The 19,182-nt window shown below is 44.4% G+C and overlaps 1 protein-coding gene across 2 annotated transcripts in view; it reads left to right on the top strand.

Annotated features, from left to right (window-relative positions):
• Positions 1 to 19,182, top strand: part of LOC129831641 (small G protein signaling modulator 2-like) — a 162,376-nt gene that overhangs the window by 120,087 nt on the left and 23,107 nt on the right. For both annotated transcript variants that reach the window (XM_055894991.1, XM_055894990.1), the window contains 3 exons: positions 4,448 to 4,576; positions 4,758 to 4,922; positions 5,431 to 6,315. In XM_055894991.1, coding sequence (XP_055750966.1) covers positions 4,448 to 4,576; positions 4,758 to 4,922; positions 5,431 to 6,315 — 1,179 coding nt within the window. The remainder of the gene's footprint in view (positions 1 to 4,447; positions 4,577 to 4,757; positions 4,923 to 5,430; positions 6,316 to 19,182) is intronic.

The raw sequence follows: 19,182 nt of genomic DNA, 5'->3' as shown, positions 1-19,182 counted from the left end.
GAGAGATATGAGAGAGTTGGGGGTAGCTATGAGAGATGAGAGGGTTGGGGGTAGCTATGAGAGACAGGAGAGGTTTGGGGGTAGCTATGAGAGACAGGAGAGGTTTGAGGGTAGCTATGAGAGAAATGAGAGAGAGTTGGGGGTAGCTATGAGAGATGAGAGGGTTGGGGGTAGTTATGAGAGATGAGAGGGTTGGGGGTAGCTATGAGAGACAGGAGAGGGTTGGGGGTAGCTATGAGAGACAGGAGAGGGTTGGGGTAGCTATGAGAGACAGGAGAGGGTTGGGGGTAGCTATGAGAGGAGGTTGGGGGTAGCTATGAGACATGAGAGGGTTGGGGGTAGCTATGAGAGATACGAGAGGGTTGGGGGTAGCTATGAGAGATACGAGAGGGTTGGGGGTAGCTATGAGAGATGAGAGGGTTGGGGGTAACTATGAGAGATACGAGAGGGTTGGGGGTAGCTATGAGAGATACGAGAGGGTTGGGGGTAGCTATGAGAGATGAGAGGGTTGGGGGTAGCTATGAGAGATGAGAGGGTTGGGGGTAGCTATGAGAGATGAGAGGGTTGGGGGTAGCTATGAGAGATGAGAGGATTGGGGGTAGCTATGAGAGATATGAGAGGGGGTTGGGGGTAGCTATGAGAGATGAGTGGATTGGGGGTAGCTATGAGAGGGTTGGGGGTAGATATGAGAGGGTTGGGGGTAGCTATGAGAGATGAGAGGGTTGGGGGTAGCTATGAGAGATGAGAGGGTTGGGGGTAGGTATGAGAGATACGAGAGGGTTGGGGGTAGCTATGAGAGGGTTGGGGGTAGCTATGAGAGATGAGAGGGTTGGGGGTAGCTATGAGAGATGAGAAGGTTGGGGGTAGCTATGAGAGATGAGGGGGTTGGGGGTAGTTATGAGAGATGAGAGGGTTGGGGGTAGCTATGAGAGATGAGAGGGTTGGGGGTAGCTATGAGAGATGAGAGGGTTGGGGGTAGTTATGAGAGATGAGAGGGTTGGGGGTAGCTATGAGACAGGAGAGGGTTGGGGGTAGTTATGAGAGATGAGAGGGTTGGGGGTAGTTATGAGATATGAGAGGGGGTTGGGGGTAGCTATGAGAGATGAGAGGGTTGGGGGTAGCTATGAGAGACAGGAGAGAGTTGTGGGTAGCTATGAAAGATGAGAGGGTTGGGGGTAGCTATGAGACATGCGAGAGGGTTGGGGGTAGCTATGAGAGACACGAGAGAGTTGTGGGTAGCTATGAAAGATGAGAGGGTTGGGGGTAGCTATGAGAGATATGAGAGGGTTGGGGGTAGCTATGAGAGATATGAGGGTAGCTATGAGAGACACGAGAGAGTTGTGGGTAGGTATGAGAGATACGAGAGGGTTGGAGGTAGCTATGAGAGATATGAGAGTGTTGGGGGTAGCTATGAGAGATATGAGAGGGTTGGAGGTAGCTATGAGAGATATGAGGGTAGCTATGAGAGACACGAGAGAGTTGTGGGTAGGTATGAGAGATACGAGAGGGTTGGAGGTAGCTATGAAAGATGAGAGGGTTGGGGGTAGCTATGAAAGATGAGAGAGTTGTGGGTAGGTATGAGAGATACGAGAGGGTTGGAGGTAGCTATGAAAGATGAGAGAGTTGGGGGTAGCTATGAGAGATACGAGAGGGTTGGAGGTAGCTATGAGAGATATGAGAGTGTTGGGGGTAGCTGTGAGAAACACGAGAGGGTTGGGGGTAGCTATGAGAGATACGAGAGTGTTGTGGGTAGCTATGAGAGACGGGAGAGGTTTGGGGGTAGCTATGAGAGACAGGAGAGGTTTGGGGGTAGCTATGAGAGACACGAGAGGTTTGGGGGTAGCTATGAGAGACAGGAGAGGGTTGGAGGTAACTATGAGAGACCGGAGAGGTTTGGGGGTAGCTATGAGAGACAGGAGAGGTTTGGGGGTAGCTATGAGAGACAGGAGAGGTTTGGGGGTAGCTATGAGAGACAGGAGAGGGTTGGAGGTAGCTATGAGAGATGAGAGGGTTGGAGGTAGCTATGAGAGACAGGAGAGGTTTGGGGGTAGCTATGAGAGACACGAGAGGTTTGGGGGTAGCTATGAGAGACAGGAGAGGGTTGGAGGTAGCTATGAGAGACAGGAGAGGTTTGGGGGTAGCTATGAGAGACAGGAGAGGTATGGGGGTAGCTATGAGAGATAGGAGGGGGTTGGGGGTAGCTAAGAGAAGGTTTGGGTAGCTATGAGAGGGTTGGGGGGAGCTATGAGAGATATCCAGGATCCAGTTGCAGAGGGAGGTGTTTAGTCCCAGAGTCCTTAGCTTAGTGATGAGCTTCGAGGGCACTATGGTGTTGAACGCTGAGCTGTAGTCAATGAACAGCATTCTCACATAGGTGTTCCTTTTGTCCAGGTGAGAAAGGGCAGTGTGGAGTGCGATTGAGATTGCGTCATCTGTGGGGCATCTGTGGGGCGGTATGCGAATTGGAGTGGGTCTAGGGTGTCAGGTAGGGGGGAGGTGATATGGTCCTTGACTTGTCTCTCTAAGCACTTCATGATGACTGAAGTGAGTGCTACGGGGCGATAGTCATTTAGCTCAGTTACCTTAGCTTTCTTGGGAACAGGAACAATGATGGCCATCTTGAAGCATGTGGGGACAACAGACTGGCATAGGGATTGATTGAATATGTCCGTAAACACACCAGCCAGCTGGTCTGCGCATGCTCTGAGGACGCGGCTGGGGATGCCGCCTGGGCCTGCAGCCTTGCGAGGGTTAACACATGTAAATGTTTTACACACGTTGGCTGCAGTGAAGGAGAGCCCGCAGGTTTTGGTAGCAGGCCGTGTCAGTGGCACTGTATTGTCCTCAAAGCGAGCAAAGAAGTTGTTTAGTTTGTCTGGGAGCAAGACATCGTGGTCCGCGACGGGGCTGGTTTTCCTTTTGTAATCCGTGATTGTCTGTAGACCCTGCCCACATACCTCTCGTGTCTGAGCTGTTGAATTGCGACTCCACTTTGTCTCTATACTGACGCTTAGCTTGTTTGATTGCCTTGCGGAAGGAATAGCTACACTGTTTGTATTCGGTCATGTTTCCGGTCGCCTTGCCCTGATTTAAAGCAGTGGTTCGCGCTTTTAGTTTTGCACGAATGCTGCCATCAATCCACGGTTTCTGGTTGGGGAATGTTTTAATAGACGCTGTGGGTACAACATCACCGATGCACTTGCTAATAAACTCGCTCACCGAATCAGCGTATTCATTAATGTTATTGTCAGTCCACGTGATCGAAGCAATCTTGAAGCGTGGAATACGATTGGTCGGACCAGCGTTGAACAGACCTGAGCGCAGGTGCTTCCTGTTTTAGTTTCTGTCTATAGGCTGGGAGCAACAAAATGGAGTCGTGGTCAGCTTTTCCGAAAGGGGGGCGGGGGAGGGCCTTATATGCGTCGCGGAAGTTAGAATAACTATGATCCATGGTTTTGCCAGCCTGTGTCGTGCAATCGATATGCTGATAAAATTTAGGGAGCCTTGTTTTCAGATTGCCTTGTTATTGTCCTGTTGAAAAACAAATGATAGTCCCACTAAGCCCAAACCAGATGGGATGGTGTATCGCTGCAGAATGCTGTGGTAGCCATGTTGGTTAAGTGTGCCTTGAATTCTAAATAAATCACTGACAGTGTCACCAGCAAAGCATCCCCACACCTCCTCCTCCATGCTTCACGGTGGGAACCACACATGTGGAGATCATCCGTTCACCTGCGTCTCACAGAGACACGGCGGTTGGAATCAAAAATCTAAAATGTGGTCTCAGTAGACCAAAGGACAGATTTCCACCAGTCTAATGTCCAAGCAAGTCTGTTCTTCTCATTGGTGTCCTTTAGTAGTGGTTTCTTTGCAGCAATTCGACCATGAAGGCCTGATTCACACAGTCTCCTCTGAACAGTTGATGTTGAGATGTGTCTGTTACTTGAACTCTGTGAAGCATTTATTTGGGCTGCAATCTGAGGTGCAGTTAACTCTAATGAACTTGAGAGCCAGTTTCACCATAGTGCTTGATGGTTTTTGCCACTGCACTTGAGAAAACTTTGAAAGTTCTGGAAATTTTCCAGATTGACTGATCTTGTCTTAAATTAATGATGTACTGTCGTTTCTCTTTGCTTATTTGAGCTGTTCATGCCATAATATGGACTTTTACCAAATAGGGCTGTCTTATATATACTGTTCATGCCAGCTTTGCTAATCTGAATCACTGTCTTGGTCTCTCTCTCTCTCTCTCTCTCTCTCTTTCTCTCTCTCTCTCTCTCTCTCTCTCTCTCTCTCTCTGTCTGTCTGTCTGTCTGTCTGTCTGTCTCTCTCTCTCTCTCTCTCTCTCTCTCTCTCTCTCTCTCTCTCTCTCTCTCTCTCTCTCTCTCTCTCTCTCTCTCTCTCTCTCTCTCTCTCTCTCTCTCTCTCTCTCTATCTCTCTCTCTAGAACTATAAGGAGTTGGAGTTGTTGTGGCTGGTGTATTATGGAGGTGTACAGCATGACATCAGGAAGGAAGTCTGGCCCTTCCTGCTGGGTCACTACAAGTTTGGCATGGGCAAGAAGGACATGAGCCAGGTAGCTAACAATACGTCTGTCTGTCTCTGTGTTTTAACATCTTGCCACGTGTACTACTCCCCACCAGAGACGGGGTTCAATACTTGTTTCCACTGTCTTCCCACTTTACTGTAACCCCTCTCAGTTTCCAAATGTAATACGTCTATTTTAAATCATCTTGTCATACCGTGTTGGTCTGTAGATCGATGAGAAGATCAGTGCACGGTACCAGCAGGTGATGAAGGAGTGGAAGTCCTGCGAGGTGATCGTCAAGCAGAGAGAGAAAGAGATGCAGTCGGCCGTCTTTACTAATCTGTCTTCAGGAAGCAGCATAGACAGACACAGAGACTCCACTCTCTGCAATGAGGTGGGTTGGTTGGTTGATTAATTGGTTGGCTGGTTGTTTGATTGATTTGATTAATTGGTTGGTTGATTGAATAAAGTTTATTTTTTTAAATCATTATAAAAACACGTGCAAACATTACATATAACTAGAAAGGGTAATTTTCCTGTTTGTTTTAGCTGTTTATAAAAACCCCATCTCTACCCCTCCTCCTCCCCCCCTTCTCCGTCCTCCTCATTCCTCCTGCCTTCTCCCCCCTTATCCTCTCTCCTCCCCCCTTCTCCGTCCTCCTCAAGCCTTCTGCCTTCTCCCCCCTTTTCCTCCCCCTTCCTCCCTCCTCTGCCCTTCTCCGTCCTCCTCAAACCTCCTGCCGCCTCCTCCCTTTTCCTCCCTCCCCCTCCCCCCTTCTCTGTCCTCAAGCCTCCTGCCTTCTCCCCCCTTTTCCTCCCTCCTCTCCCTTCCTCCTCCCTCCTCCACCCTTCTCCATCCTCCCCAACCCTCCTGCCTTCTCCTCCCTCCTCCCTCCTGTCAGATGTTCATGTCAGTGGATGAGCCCGACGCAGGGGCGGGGGGGCAGGACACCCCAGGAGGGAGGGGGGGAGACACCCCCAGCCACTCTACAGTGATTCTCCCCGCAGCCGGTGGGGCACTAGCTCCTGATGAGCGCCCCTTAGTGGAGTTTGACTCCCCTGACTCCGGCCTCCCATCCTCCAGGAACTACTCTGTCACCTCCGGGCACTCTCAGATTCTAACCTCTGTCGACGATGGACAGAGCACGGTGGAGGAGCGGGGAGCAGGGCAGGAGGGAGGAGCCGGGCAGGAGGGAGGAGCCGGGCAGGAGGGAGGAGCCGGGCAGGAGGGAGGAGCCGGGCAGGAGGGAGGAGCCGGGCAGGAGGGAGGAGCACGGCAGGAGGGAGGAGCACGGCAGGAGGGAGGAGCACGGCAGGAGGGAGGAGCACGGCAGGAGGGAGGAGCACGGCAGGAGGGAGGAGCCGGGCAGGAGGGAGGAGCCGGGCAGGAGGGAGGAGCCGGGCAGGAGGGAGGAGCCGGGCAGGAGGGAGGAGCCGGGCAGGAGGGAGGAGCACGGCAGGAGGGAGGAGCACGGCAGGAGGGAGGAGCACGGCAGGAGGGAGGAGCCGGGCAGGAGGGAGGAGCACGGCAGGAGGGAGGAGCACGGCAGGAGGGAGGAGCACGGCAGGAGGGAGGAGCACGGCAGGAGGGAGGAGCACGGCAGGAGGGTGGAGCCGGGCAGGAGGGAGGAGCCGGGCAGGAGGCCCGGCCACACTTGTACAGTGTGACGGAGGAGAAGGGGCGACAGGATTGGTTGAGTGAGGAGATGCTGTGCAGTCAGCTGGATAAGTTGATGACCAATGAGAATGGAGGAGCAGAGGGGATGCCTTCACTCTCCTCCTATACGGTAAGTACTGGACACACACACACACACACACAGACACTCAGACACAGACACACAGAGAGACAGATACTCAATAAAGACTCCCTGCACTCACAGGTAGCATCATTGAATTGCATATCCTAAAACGTAGATCACATTTAAACTGTTCTGGATACTGATCTGAAAACGGTTCTGGATACTGTTCTGAGTACTGTTCTAGATACTGTTCTGGATACTGTAAAGAGTTCTGTTCTGGATACTGTTCTAGATACTGTTCTGAGTACTGTTCTGGATACTGTTCTGGGTACTGTTCTGAGTACTGTTCTAGATACTGTTCTGGATACTGTTCTGAGTTCTGTTCTGGATACTGTTCTAAATACTGTTCTGGATACTGTTCTGAGTTCTGTTCTGGATACTGTTCTAGATACTGTTCTGGATACTGTTCTGGATACTGTTCTGGGTACTGTTCTGAGTACTGTTCTGAGTACTGTTCTGAGTACTGTTCTGGATACTGTTCTGAGTACTGTTCTGGATACTGTTCTGAGTACTGTTCTGGATACTGTTCTGAGTACTGTTCTGGATACTGTTCTGGATACTGTTCTGAGTACTGTTCTGGATACTGTTCTGAGTACTGTTCTGGGTACTGTTCTGGATACTGTTCTGGATACTGTTCTGGATACTGTTCTGGATACTGTTCTGGATACTGTTCTGAGTTCTGTTCTGGATACTGTTCTGAGTTCTGTTCTGGATACTGTTCTGAGTACTGTTCTAGATACTGTTCTGGATACTGTTCTGAGTACTGTTCTGGATACTGTTCTGAGTTCTGTTCTGGATACTGTTCTGAGTTCTGTTCTGGATACTGTTCTGAGTACTGTTCTGGATACTGTTCTAGATACTGTTCTGAGTACTGTTCTGGATACTGTTCTAGATACTGTTCTGAGTACTGTTCTGGATACTGTTCTGGATACTGTTCTGAGTACTGTTCTGAGTACTGTTCTGAGTACTGTTCTGGATACTGTTCTAGATACTGTTCTGGATACTGTTCTGAGTACTGTTCTGAGTACTGTTCTGAGTACTGTTCTGGATACTGTTCTAGATACTGTTCTGGGTTCTGTTCTGGATACTGTTCTAGATACTGTTCTGAGTACTGTTCTGAGTACTGTTCTGGATACTGTTCTGAGTACTGTTCTGGATACTGTTCTAGATACTGTTCTGAGTACTGTTCTGAGTACAGTTCTAGATACTGTTCTGGATACTGTTCTGGATACTGTTCTGGATACTGTTCTGGATACTGTTCTGGAGACCGTTCTGGATACCGTTCTAGATACTGTTCTGAGTACTGTTCTGGATACTGTTCTGGAGACCGTTCTGGATACCGTTCTGAGTACCGTTCTGAGTACTGTTCTAGATACTGTTCTAGATACTGTTCTGGATACTGTTCTAGATACTGTTCTGGATACTGTTCTAGATACTGTTCTGGATACTGTTCTGAGTACTGTTCTGGATACTGTTCTGGATACTGTTCTGAGTACTGTTCTGGATACTGTTCTGGATAATGTTCTGAGTTCTGTTCTGGATACTGTTCTGGATACTGTTCTGAGTACTGTTCTGGATACTGTTCTAGATACTGTTCTGAGTTCTGTTCTGGATACTGTTCTGAGTACTGTTCTGAGTACTGTTCTGGATACTGTTCTAGATACTGTTCTGAGTACTGTTCTGGATACTGTTCTAGATACTGTTCTGGATACTGTTCTGGATACTGTTCTGAGTTCTGTTCTGGATACTGTTCTGGATACTGTTCTAGATACTGTTCTGGATACTGTTCTGGATACTGTTCTAGATACTGTTCTAGATACTGTTCTGGATACTGTTCTGAGTACTGTTCTGGATACTGTTCTAGATACTGTTCTGAGTACTGTTCTGGATACTGTTCTCGATACTGTTCTGAGTACTGTTCTGGATACTGTTCTAGATACTGTTCTGGATACTGTTCTGGATACTGTTCTGAGTACTGTTCTAGATACTGTTCTGGATACTGTTCTAGATACTGTTCTGGATACTGTTCTGGAAACTGTTCTAGATACTGTTCTAGATACTGTTCTGGATACTGTTCTGGATACTGTTCTAGATACTGTTCTGGATACTGTTCTAGATACTGTTCTGGATACTGTTCTGGATACTGTTCTGAGTACTGTTCTAGATACTGTTCTGGATACTGTTCTACATACTGTTCTGAGTACTGTTCTGGATACTGTTCTGAGTACTGTTCTGGATACTGTTCTGGATACTGTTCTAGATACTGTTCTGGATACTGTTCTGAGTACTGTTCTGGATACTGTTCTGAGTTCTGTTCTGGATACTGTTCTGAGTTATGTTCTGGATACTGTTCTGGATACTGTTCTAGATACTGTTCTGAGTACTGTTCTGAGTACTGTTCTGAGTACTGTTCTGGGTACTGTGAGTACTGCTCTGGATACTGTTCTAGATACTGTTCTGAGTACTGTTCTGAGTACTGTTCTGAGTACTGTTCTGGGTACTGTTCTGGGTACTGTTCTGGGTACTGTTCTGGATACTGTTCTGGATACTGTTCTGAGTACTGTTCTGGGTACTGTTCTGGGTACTGTTCTGGGTACTGTTCTGGGTACTGTTCTGGATACTGTTCTGGATACTGTTCTGGGTACTGTTCTGGGTACTGTTCTGGATACTGTTCTGGATACTGTTCTGGATACTGTTCTAGATACTGTTCTGAGTACTGTTCTGGATACTGTTCTGGATACTGTTCTAGATACTGTTCTGGATACTGTTCTGGATACTGTTCTGGATACTGTTCTGAGTTCTGTTCTAGATACTGTTCTGAGTACTGTTCTGGATACTGTTTTGGATACTGTTCTAGATACTGTTCTGAGTACTGTTCTGGATACTGTTCTGAGTACTGTCTGGATACTGTTCTGGATACTGTTCTGAGTACTGTTCTGGATACTGTTCTGGATACTGTTCTGGATACTGTTCTAGATACTGTTCTGAGTACTGTTCTAGATACTTTTCTGAGTTCTGTTCTGGATACTGTTCTGAGTTCTGTTCTGAGTTCTGTTCTGAGTTCTGTTCTGGATACTGTTCTGGATACTGTTCTGGATACTGTTCTGGATACTGTTCTAGATACTGTTTTAGATACTGTTTTAGATACTGTTATAGATAATGTTCTAGATACTGTTCTGAGTACTGTTCTAGATACTTTTCTGAGTACTGTTCTGGATACTGTTCTGAGTTCTGTTCTGGATACTGTTCTGAGTACTGTTCTGGATACTGTTCTAGATACTGTTCTGAGTACTGTTCTGGATACTGTTCTGGATACTGTTCTGAGTACTGTTCTGAGTACTGTTCTGAGTACTGTTCTGGATACTGTTCTAGATACTGTTCTGGATACTGTTCTGAGTACTGTTCTGAGTACTGTTCTGAGTACTGTTCTGGATACTGTTCTAGATACTGTTCTGGGTTCTGTTCTGGATACTGTTCTAGATACTGTTCTGAGTACTGTTCTGAGTACTGTTCTGGATACTGTTCTGAGTACTGTTCTGGATACTGTTCTAGATACTGTTCTGAGTACTGTTCTGAGTACAGTTCTAGATACTGTTCTGGATACTGTTCTGGATACTGTTCTGGATACTGTTCTGGATACTGTTCTGGAGACCGTTCTGGATACCGTTCTAGATACTGTTCTGAGTACTGTTCTGGATACTGTTCTGGAGACCGTTCTGGATACCGTTCTGAGTACCGTTCTGAGTACTGTTCTAGATACTGTTCTAGATACTGTTCTGGATACTGTTCTAGATACTGTTCTGGATACTGTTCTAGATACTGTTCTGGATACTGTTCTGAGTACTGTTCTGGATACTGTTCTGGATACTGTTCTGAGTACTGTTCTGGATACTGTTCTGGATAATGTTCTGAGTTCTGTTCTGGATACTGTTCTGAGTACTGTTCTGGATACTGTTCTGAGTACTGTTCTGGATACTGTTCTAGATACTGTTCTGAGTTCTGTTCTGGATACTGTTCTGAGTTCTGTTCTGGATACTGTTCTGAGTACTGTTCTGGATACTGTTCTAGATACTGTTCTGAGTACTGTTCTGGATACTGTTCTAGATACTGTTCTGGATACTGTTCTGGATACTGTTCTGAGTTCTGTTCTGGATACTGTTCTGGATACTGTTCTAGATACTGTTCTGGATACTGTTCTGGATACTGTTCTAGATACTGTTCTAGATACTGTTCTGGATACTGTTCTGAGTACTGTTCTGGATACTGTTCTAGATACTGTTCTGAGTACTGTTCTGGATACTGTTCTAGATACTGTTCTGAGTACTGTTCTGGATACTGTTCTAGATACTGTTCTGGATACTGTTCTGGATACTGTTCTGAGTACTGTTCTAGATACTGTTCTGGATACTGTTCTAGATACTGTTCTGGATACTGTTCTGGAAACTGTTCTAGATACTGTTCTAGATACTGTTCTGGATACTGTTCTGGATACTGTTCTAGATACTGTTCTGGATACTGTTCTAGATACTGTTCTGGATACTGTTCTGGATACTGTTCTGAGTACTGTTCTAGATACTGTTCTGGATACTGTTCTACATACTGTTCTGAGTACTGTTCTGGATACTGTTCTGAGTACTGTTCTGGATACTGTTCTGGATACTGTTCTAGATACTGTTCTGGATACTGTTCTGAGTACTGTTCTGGATACTGTTCTGAGTTCTGTTCTGGATACTGTTCTGAGTTATGTTCTGGATACTGTTCTGGATACTGTTCTAGATACTGTTCTGAGTACTGTTCTGAGTACTGTTCTGAGTACTGTTCTGGGTACTGTGAGTACTGCTCTGGATACTGTTCTAGATACTGTTCTGAGTACTGTTCTGAGTACTGTTCTGAGTACTGTTCTGGGTACTGTTCTGGGTACTGTTCTGGGTACTGTTCTGGATACTGTTCTGGATACTGTTCTGAGTACTGTTCTGGGTACTGTTCTGGGTACTGTTCTGGGTACTGTTCTGGATACTGTTCTGGATACTGTTCTGGGTACTGTTCTGGGTACTGTTCTGGATACTGTTCTGGATACTGTTCTGGATACTGTTCTAGATACTGTTCTGAGTACTGTTCTGGATACTGTTCTGGATACTGTTCTAGATACTGTTCTGGATACTGTTCTGGATACTGTTCTGGATACTGTTCTGAGTTCTGTTCTAGATACTGTTCTGAGTACTGTTCTGGATACTGTTTTGGATACTGTTCTAGATACTGTTCTGAGTACTGTTCTGGATACTGTTCTGAGTACTGTCTGGATACTGTTCTGGATACTGTTCTGAGTACTGTTCTGGATACTGTTCTGGATACTGTTCTGGATACTGTTCTAGATACTGTTCTGAGTACTGTTCTAGATACTTTTCTGAGTTCTGTTCTGGATACTGTTCTGAGTTCTGTTCTGAGTTCTGTTCTGAGTTCTGTTCTGGATACTGTTCTGGATACTGTTCTGGATACTGTTCTGGATACTGTTCTAGATACTGTTTTAGATACTGTTTTAGATACTGTTATAGATAATGTTCTAGATACTGTTCTGAGTACTGTTCTAGATACTTTTCTGAGTACTGTTCTGGATACTGTTCTGAGTTCTGTTCTGGATACTGTTCTGAGTACTGTTCTGGATACTGTTCTAGATACTGTTCTGAGTACTGTTCTGAGTACTGTTCTGAGTACTGTTCTGGGTACTGTGAGTACTGCTCTGGATACTGTTCTAGATACTGTTCTGAGTACTGTTCTGAGTACTGTTCTGAGTACTGTTCTGGGTACTGTTCTGGGTACTGTTCTGGGTACTGTTCTGGATACTGTTCTGAGTACTGTTCTGGGTACTGTTCTGGGTACTGTTCTGGGTACTGTTCTGGATACTGTTCTGGGTACTGTTCTGGGTACTGTTCTGGATACTGTTCTGGATACTGTTCTGGATACTGTTCTAGATACTGTTCTGAGTACTGTTCTGGATACTGTTCTGGATACTGTTCTAGATACTGTTCTGGATACTGTTCTGGATACTGTTCTGGATACTGTTCTGAGTACTGTTCTGGATACTGTTCTGAGTACTGTTCTGGATACTGTTCTGAGTACTGTTCTGGGTACTGTTCTGGATACTGTTCTGGATACTGTTCTGAGTACTGTTCTGGATACTGTTCTGGATACTGTTCTGGATACTGTTCTGAGTTCTGTTCTGGATACTGTTCTGAGTTCTGTTCTGGATACTGTTCTGAGTACTGTTCTAGATACTGTTCTGGATACTGTTCTAGATACTGTTTTAGATACTGTTTTAGATACTGTTATAGATAATGTTCTAGATACTTTTCTGAGTACTGTTCTAGATACTTTTCTGAGTACTGTTCTGGATACTGTTCTGAGTTCTGTTCTGGATACTGTTCTGAGTACTGTTCTGGATACTGTTCTAGATACTGTTCTGAGTACTGTTCTGGATACTGTTCTAGATACTGTTCTGAGTACTGTTCTAGATACTGTTCTGGATACTGTTCTGAGTACTGTTCTGAGTACTTTTCTGAGTACTGTTCGGGATACTGTTCTGAGTACTGTTCTGGATACTGTTCTGGATACTGTTCTGGATACTGTTCTGGATACTGTTCTGAGTTCTGTTCTAGATACTGTTCTGAGTACTGTTCTGGATACTGTTTTGGATACTGTTCTAGATACTGTTCTGAGTACTGTTCTGGATACTGTTCTGAGTACTGTTCTGGATACTGTTCTGGATACTGTTCTGAGTACTGTTCTGGATACTGTTCTGAGTACTGTTCTGGGTACTGTTCTGGATACTGTTCTGGATACTGTTCTGGATACTGTTCTGAGTACTGTTCTGGATACTGTTCTGGATACTGTTCTGAGTTCTGTTCTGGATACTGTTCTGAGTTCTGTTCTGGATACTGTTCTGAGTACTGTTCTAGATACTGTTCTGGATACTGTTCTGAGTACTGTTCTGGATACTGTTCTGAGTTCTGTTCTGGATACTGTTCTGAGTTCTGTTCTGGATACTGTTCTGAGTACTGTTCTGGATACTGTTCTAGATACTGTTCTGAGTACTGTTCTGGATACTGTTCTAGATACTGTTCTGAGTACTGTTCTGGATACTGTTCTGGATACTGTTCTGAGTACTGTTCTGGATACTGTTCTAGATACTGTTCTGAGTACTGTTCTGGATACTGTTCTAGATACTGTTCTGGATACTGTTCTGGATACTGTTCTGAGTACTGTTCTAGATACTGTTCTGGATACTGTTCTAGATACTGTTCTGGATACTGTTCTGGATACTGTTCTAGATACTGTTCTAGATACTGTTCTGGATACTGTTCTGGATACTGTTCTAGATACTGTTCTGGATACTGTTCTAGATACTGTTCTGGATACTGTTCTGGATACTGTTCTGAGTACTGTTCTAGATACTGTTCTGGATACTGTTCTACATACTGTTCTGAGTACTGTTCTGGATACTGTTCTGAGTACTGTTCTGGATACTGTTCTGGATACTGTTCTAGATACTGTTCTGGATACTGTTCTGAGTACTGTTCTGGATACTGTTCTGAGTTCTGTTCTGGATACTGTTCTGAGTTATGTTCTGGATACTGTTCTGGATACTGTTCTAGATACTGTTCTGAGTACTGTTCTGAGTACTGTTCTGAGTACTGTTCTGGGTACTGTGAGTACTGCTCTGGATACTGTTCTAGATACTGTTCTGAGTACTGTTCTGAGTACTGTTCTGGGTACTGTTCTGGGTACTGTTCTGGGTACTGTTCTGGATACTGTTCTGGATACTGTTCTGAGTACTGTTCTGGGTACTGTTCTGGGTACTGTTCTGGATACTGTTCTGGATACTGTTCTGGGTACTGTTCTGGGTACTGTTCTGGATACTGTTCTGGATACTGTTCTGGATACTGTTCTAGATACTGTTCTGAGTACTGTTCTGGATACTGTTCTGGATACTGTTCTGGATACTGTTCTAGATACTGTTCTGGATACTGTTCTGGATACTGTTCTGGATACTGTTCTGGATACTGTTCTGAGTTCTGTTCTAGATACTGTTCTGGATACTGTTCTAGATACTGTTCTGAGTACTGTTCTGGATACTGTTCTAGATACTGTTCTGGATACTGTTCTGGATACTGTTCTGAGTACTGTTCTAGATACTGTTCTGGATACTGTTCTAGATACTGTTCTGGATACTGTTCTGGAAACTGTTCTAGATACTGTTCTAGATACTGTTCTGGATACTGTTCTGGATACTGTTCTAGATACTGTTCTGGATACTGTTCTAGATACTGTTCTGGATACTGTTCTGGATACTGTTCTGAGTACTGTTCTAGATACTGTTCTGGATACTGTTCTACATACTGTTCTGAGTACTGTTCTGGATACTGTTCTGAGTACTGTTCTGGATACTGTTCTGGATACTGTTCTAGATACTGTTCTGGATACTGTTCTGAGTACTGTTCTGGATACTGTTCTGAGTTCTGTTCTGGATACTGTTCTGAGTTCTGTTCTGGATACTGTTCTGGATACTGTTCTAGATACTGTTCTGAGTACTGTTCTGAGTACTGTTCTGAGTACTGTTCTGGGTACTGTGAGTACTGCTCTGGATACTGTTCTAGATACTGTTCTGAGTACTGTTCTGAGTACTGTTCTGAGTACTGTTCTGGGTACTGTTCTGGGTACTGTTCTGGGTACTGTTCTGGATACTGTTCTGGATACTGTTCTGAGTACTGTTCTGGGTACTGTTCTGGGTACTGTTCTGGGTACTGTTCTGGATACTGTTCTGGATACTGTTCTGGGTACTGTTCTGGGTACTGTTCTGGATACTGTTCTGGATACTGTTCTAGATACTGTTCTGAGTACTGTTCTGGATACTGTTCTGGATACTGTTCTAGATACTGTTCTGGATACTGTTCTGGATACTGTTCTGGATACTGTTCTGAGTTCTGTTCTAGATACTGTTCTGAGTACTGTTCTGGATACTGTTTTGGATACTGTTCTAGATACTGTTCTGAGTACTGTTCTGGATACTGTTCTGAGTACTGTCTGGATACTGTTCTGGATACTGTTCTGAGTACTGTTCTGGATACTGTTCTGGATACTGTTCTGGATACTGTTCTAGATACTGTTCTGAGTACTGTTCTAGATACTTTTCTGAGTTCTGTTCTGGATACTGTTCTGAGTTCTGTTCTGAGTTCTGTTCTGAGTTCTGTTCTGGATACTGTTCTGGATACTGTTCTGGATACTGTTCTGGATACTGTTCTAGATACTGTTTTAGATACTGTTTTAGATACTGTTATAGATAATGTTCTAGATACTGTTCTGAGTACTGTTCTAGATACTTTTCTGAGTACTGTTCTGGATACTGTTCTGAGTTCTGTTCTGGATACTGTTCTGAGTACTGTTCTGGATACTGTTCTAGATACTGTTCTGAGTACTGTTCTGAGTACTGTTCTGAGTACTGTTCTGGGTACTGTGAGTACTGCTCTGGATACTGTTCTAGATACTGTTCTGAGTACTGTTCTGAGTACTGTTCTGAGTACTGTTCTGGGTACTGTTCTGGGTACTGTTCTGGGTACTGTTCTGGATACTGTTCTGAGTACTGTTCTGGGTACTGTTCTGGGTACTGTTCTGGGTACTGTTCTGGATACTGTTCTGGGTACTGTTCTGGGTACTGTTCTGGATACTGTTCTGGATACTGTTCTGGATACTGTTCTAGATACTGTTCTGAGTACTGTTCTGGATACTGTTCTGGATACTGTTCTAGATACTGTTCTGGATACTGTTCTGGATACTGTTCTGGATACTGTTCTGAGTACTGTTCTGGATACTGTTCTGAGTACTGTTCTGGGTACTGTTCTGGATACTGTTCTGGATACTGTTCTGAGTACTGTTCTGGATACTGTTCTGGATACTGTTCTGGATACTGTTCTGAGTTCTGTTCTGGATACTGTTCTGAGTTCTGTTCTGGATACTGTTCTGAGTACTGTTCTAGATACTGTTCTGGATACTGTTCTAGATACTGTTTTAGATACTGTTTTAGATACTGTTATAGATAATGTTCTAGATACTTTTCTGAGTACTGTTCTAGATACTTTTCTGAGTACTGTTCTGGATACTGTTCTGAGTTCTGTTCTGGATACTGTTCTGAGTACTGTTCTGGATACTGTTCTAGATACTGTTCTGAGTACTGTTCTGGATACTGTTCTAGATACTGTTCTGAGTACTGTTCTAGATACTGTTCTGGATACTGTTCTGAGTACTGTTCTGAGTACTTTTCTGAGTACTGTTCGGGATACTGTTCTGAGTACTGTTCTGGATACTGTTCTGGATACTGTTCTGGATACTGTTCTGGATACTGTTCTGAGTTCTGTTCTAGATACTGTTCTGAGTACTGTTCTGGATACTGTTTTGGATACTGTTCTAGATACTGTTCTGAGTACTGTTCTGGATACTGTTCTGAGTACTGTTCTGGATACTGTTCTGGATACTGTTCTGAGTACTGTTCTGGATACTGTTCTGAGTACTGTTCTGGGTACTGTTCTGGATACTGTTCTGGATACTGTTCTGGATACTGTTCTGAGTACTGTTCTGGATACTGTTCTGGATACTGTTCTGAGTTCTGTTCTGGATACTGTTCTGAGTTCTGTTCTGGATACTGTTCTGAGTACTGTTCTAGATACTGTTCTGGATACTGTTCTGAGTACTGTTCTGGATACTGTTCTGAGTTCTGTTCTGGATACTGTTCTGAGTTCTGTTCTGGATACTGTTCTGAGTACTGTTCTGGATACTGTTCTAGATACTGTTCTGAGTACTGTTCTGGATACTGTTCTAGATACTGTTCTGAGTACTGTTCTGGATACTGTTCTGGATACTGTTCTGAGTACTGTTCTGGATACTGTTCTAGATACTGTTCTGAGTACTGTTCTGGATACTGTTCTAGATACTGTTCTGGATACTGTTCTGGATACTGTTCTGAGTACTGTTCTAGATACTGTTCTGGATACTGTTCTAGATACTGTTCTGGATACTGTTCTGGATACTGTTCTAGATACTGTTCTAGATACTGTTCTGGATACTGTTCTGGATACTGTTCTAGATACTGTTCTGGATACTGTTCTAGATACTGTTCTGGATACTGTTCTGGATACTGTTCTGAGTACTGTTCTAGATACTGTTCTGGATACTGTTCTACATACTGTTCTGAGTACTGTTCTGGATACTGTTCTGAGTACTGTTCTGGATACTGTTCTGGATACTGTTCTAGATACTGTTCTGGATACTGTTCTGAGTACTGTTCTGGATACTGTTCTGAGTTCTGTTCTGGATACTGTTCTGAGTTATGTTCTGGATACTGTTCTGGATACTGTTCTAGATACTGTTCTGAGTACTGTTCTGAGTACTGTTCTGAGTACTGTTCTGGGTACTGTGAGTACTGCTCTGGATACTGTTCTAGATACTGTTCTGAGTACTGTTCTGAGTACTGTTCTGGGTACTGTTCTGGGTACTGTTCTGGGTACTGTTCTGGATACTGTTCTGGATACTGTTCTGAGTACTGTTCTGGGTACTGTTCTGGGTACTGTTCTGGGTACTGTTCTGGATACTGTTCTGGATACTGTTCTGGGTACTGTTCTGGGTACTGTTCTGGATACTGTTCTGGATACTGTTCTGGATACTGTTCTAGATACTGTTCTGAGTACTGTTCTGGATACTGTTCTGGATACTGTTCTGGATACTGTTCTAGATACTGTTCTGGATACTGTTCTGGATACTGTTCTGGATACTGTTCTGGATACTGTTCTGAGTTCTGTTCTAGATACTGTTCTGAGTACTGTTCTGGATACTGTTTTGGATACTGTTCTAGATACTGTTCTGAGTACTGTTCTGGATACTGTTCTGAGTACTGTTCTGGATACTGTTCTGGATACTGTTCTGAGTACTGTTCTGGATACTGTTCTGGATACTGTTCTGGATACTGTTCTAGATACTGTTCTGAGTACTGTTCTAGATACTTTTCTGAGTTCTGTTCTGGATACTGTTCTGAGTTCTGTTCTGAGTTCTGTTCTGAGTTCTGTTCTGGATACTGTTCTGGATACTGTTCTGGATACTGTTCTGGATACTGTTCTAGATACTGTTTTAGATACTGTTTTAGATACTGTTATAGATAATGTTCTAGATACTGTTCTGAGTACTGTTCTAGATACTTTTCTGAGTACTGTTCTGGATACTGTTCTGAGTTCTGTTCTGGATACTGTTCTGAGTACTGTTCTGGATACTGTTCTAGATACTGTTCTGAGTACTGTTCTGAGTACTGTTCTGAGTACTGTTCTGGGTACTGTGAGTACTGCTCTGGATACTGTTCTAGATACTGTTCTGAGTACTGTTCTGAGTACTGTTCTGAGTACTGTTCTGGGTACTGTTCTGGGTACTGTTCTGGGTACTGTTCTGGATACTGTTCTGAGTACTGTTCTGGGTACTGTTCTGGGTACTGTTCTGGGTACTGTTCTGGATACTGTTCTGGGTACTGTTCTGGGTACTGTTCTGGATACTGTTCTGGATACTGTTCTGGATACTGTTCTAGATACTGTTCTGAGTACTGTTCTGGATACTGTTCTGGATACTGTTCTAGATACTGTTCTGGATACTCTTCTGGATACTGTTCTGGATACTGTTCTGAGTACTGTTCTGGATACTGTTCTGAGTACTGTTCTGGGTACTGTTCTGGATACTGTTCTGGATACTGTTCTGAGTACTGTTCTGGATACTGTTCTGGATACTGTTCTGAGTTCTGTTCTGGATACTGTTCTGAGTTCTGTTCTGGAT

Source organism: Salvelinus fontinalis, chromosome 33 (genome assembly GCF_029448725.1).
Source record: "Salvelinus fontinalis isolate EN_2023a chromosome 33, ASM2944872v1, whole genome shotgun sequence".
Taxonomy (NCBI): domain Eukaryota; kingdom Metazoa; phylum Chordata; class Actinopteri; order Salmoniformes; family Salmonidae; genus Salvelinus; species Salvelinus fontinalis.
The sequence above is the reverse complement of the archived record's forward strand: the minus strand, read 5'-3'. Positions and strand labels throughout refer to the sequence as shown.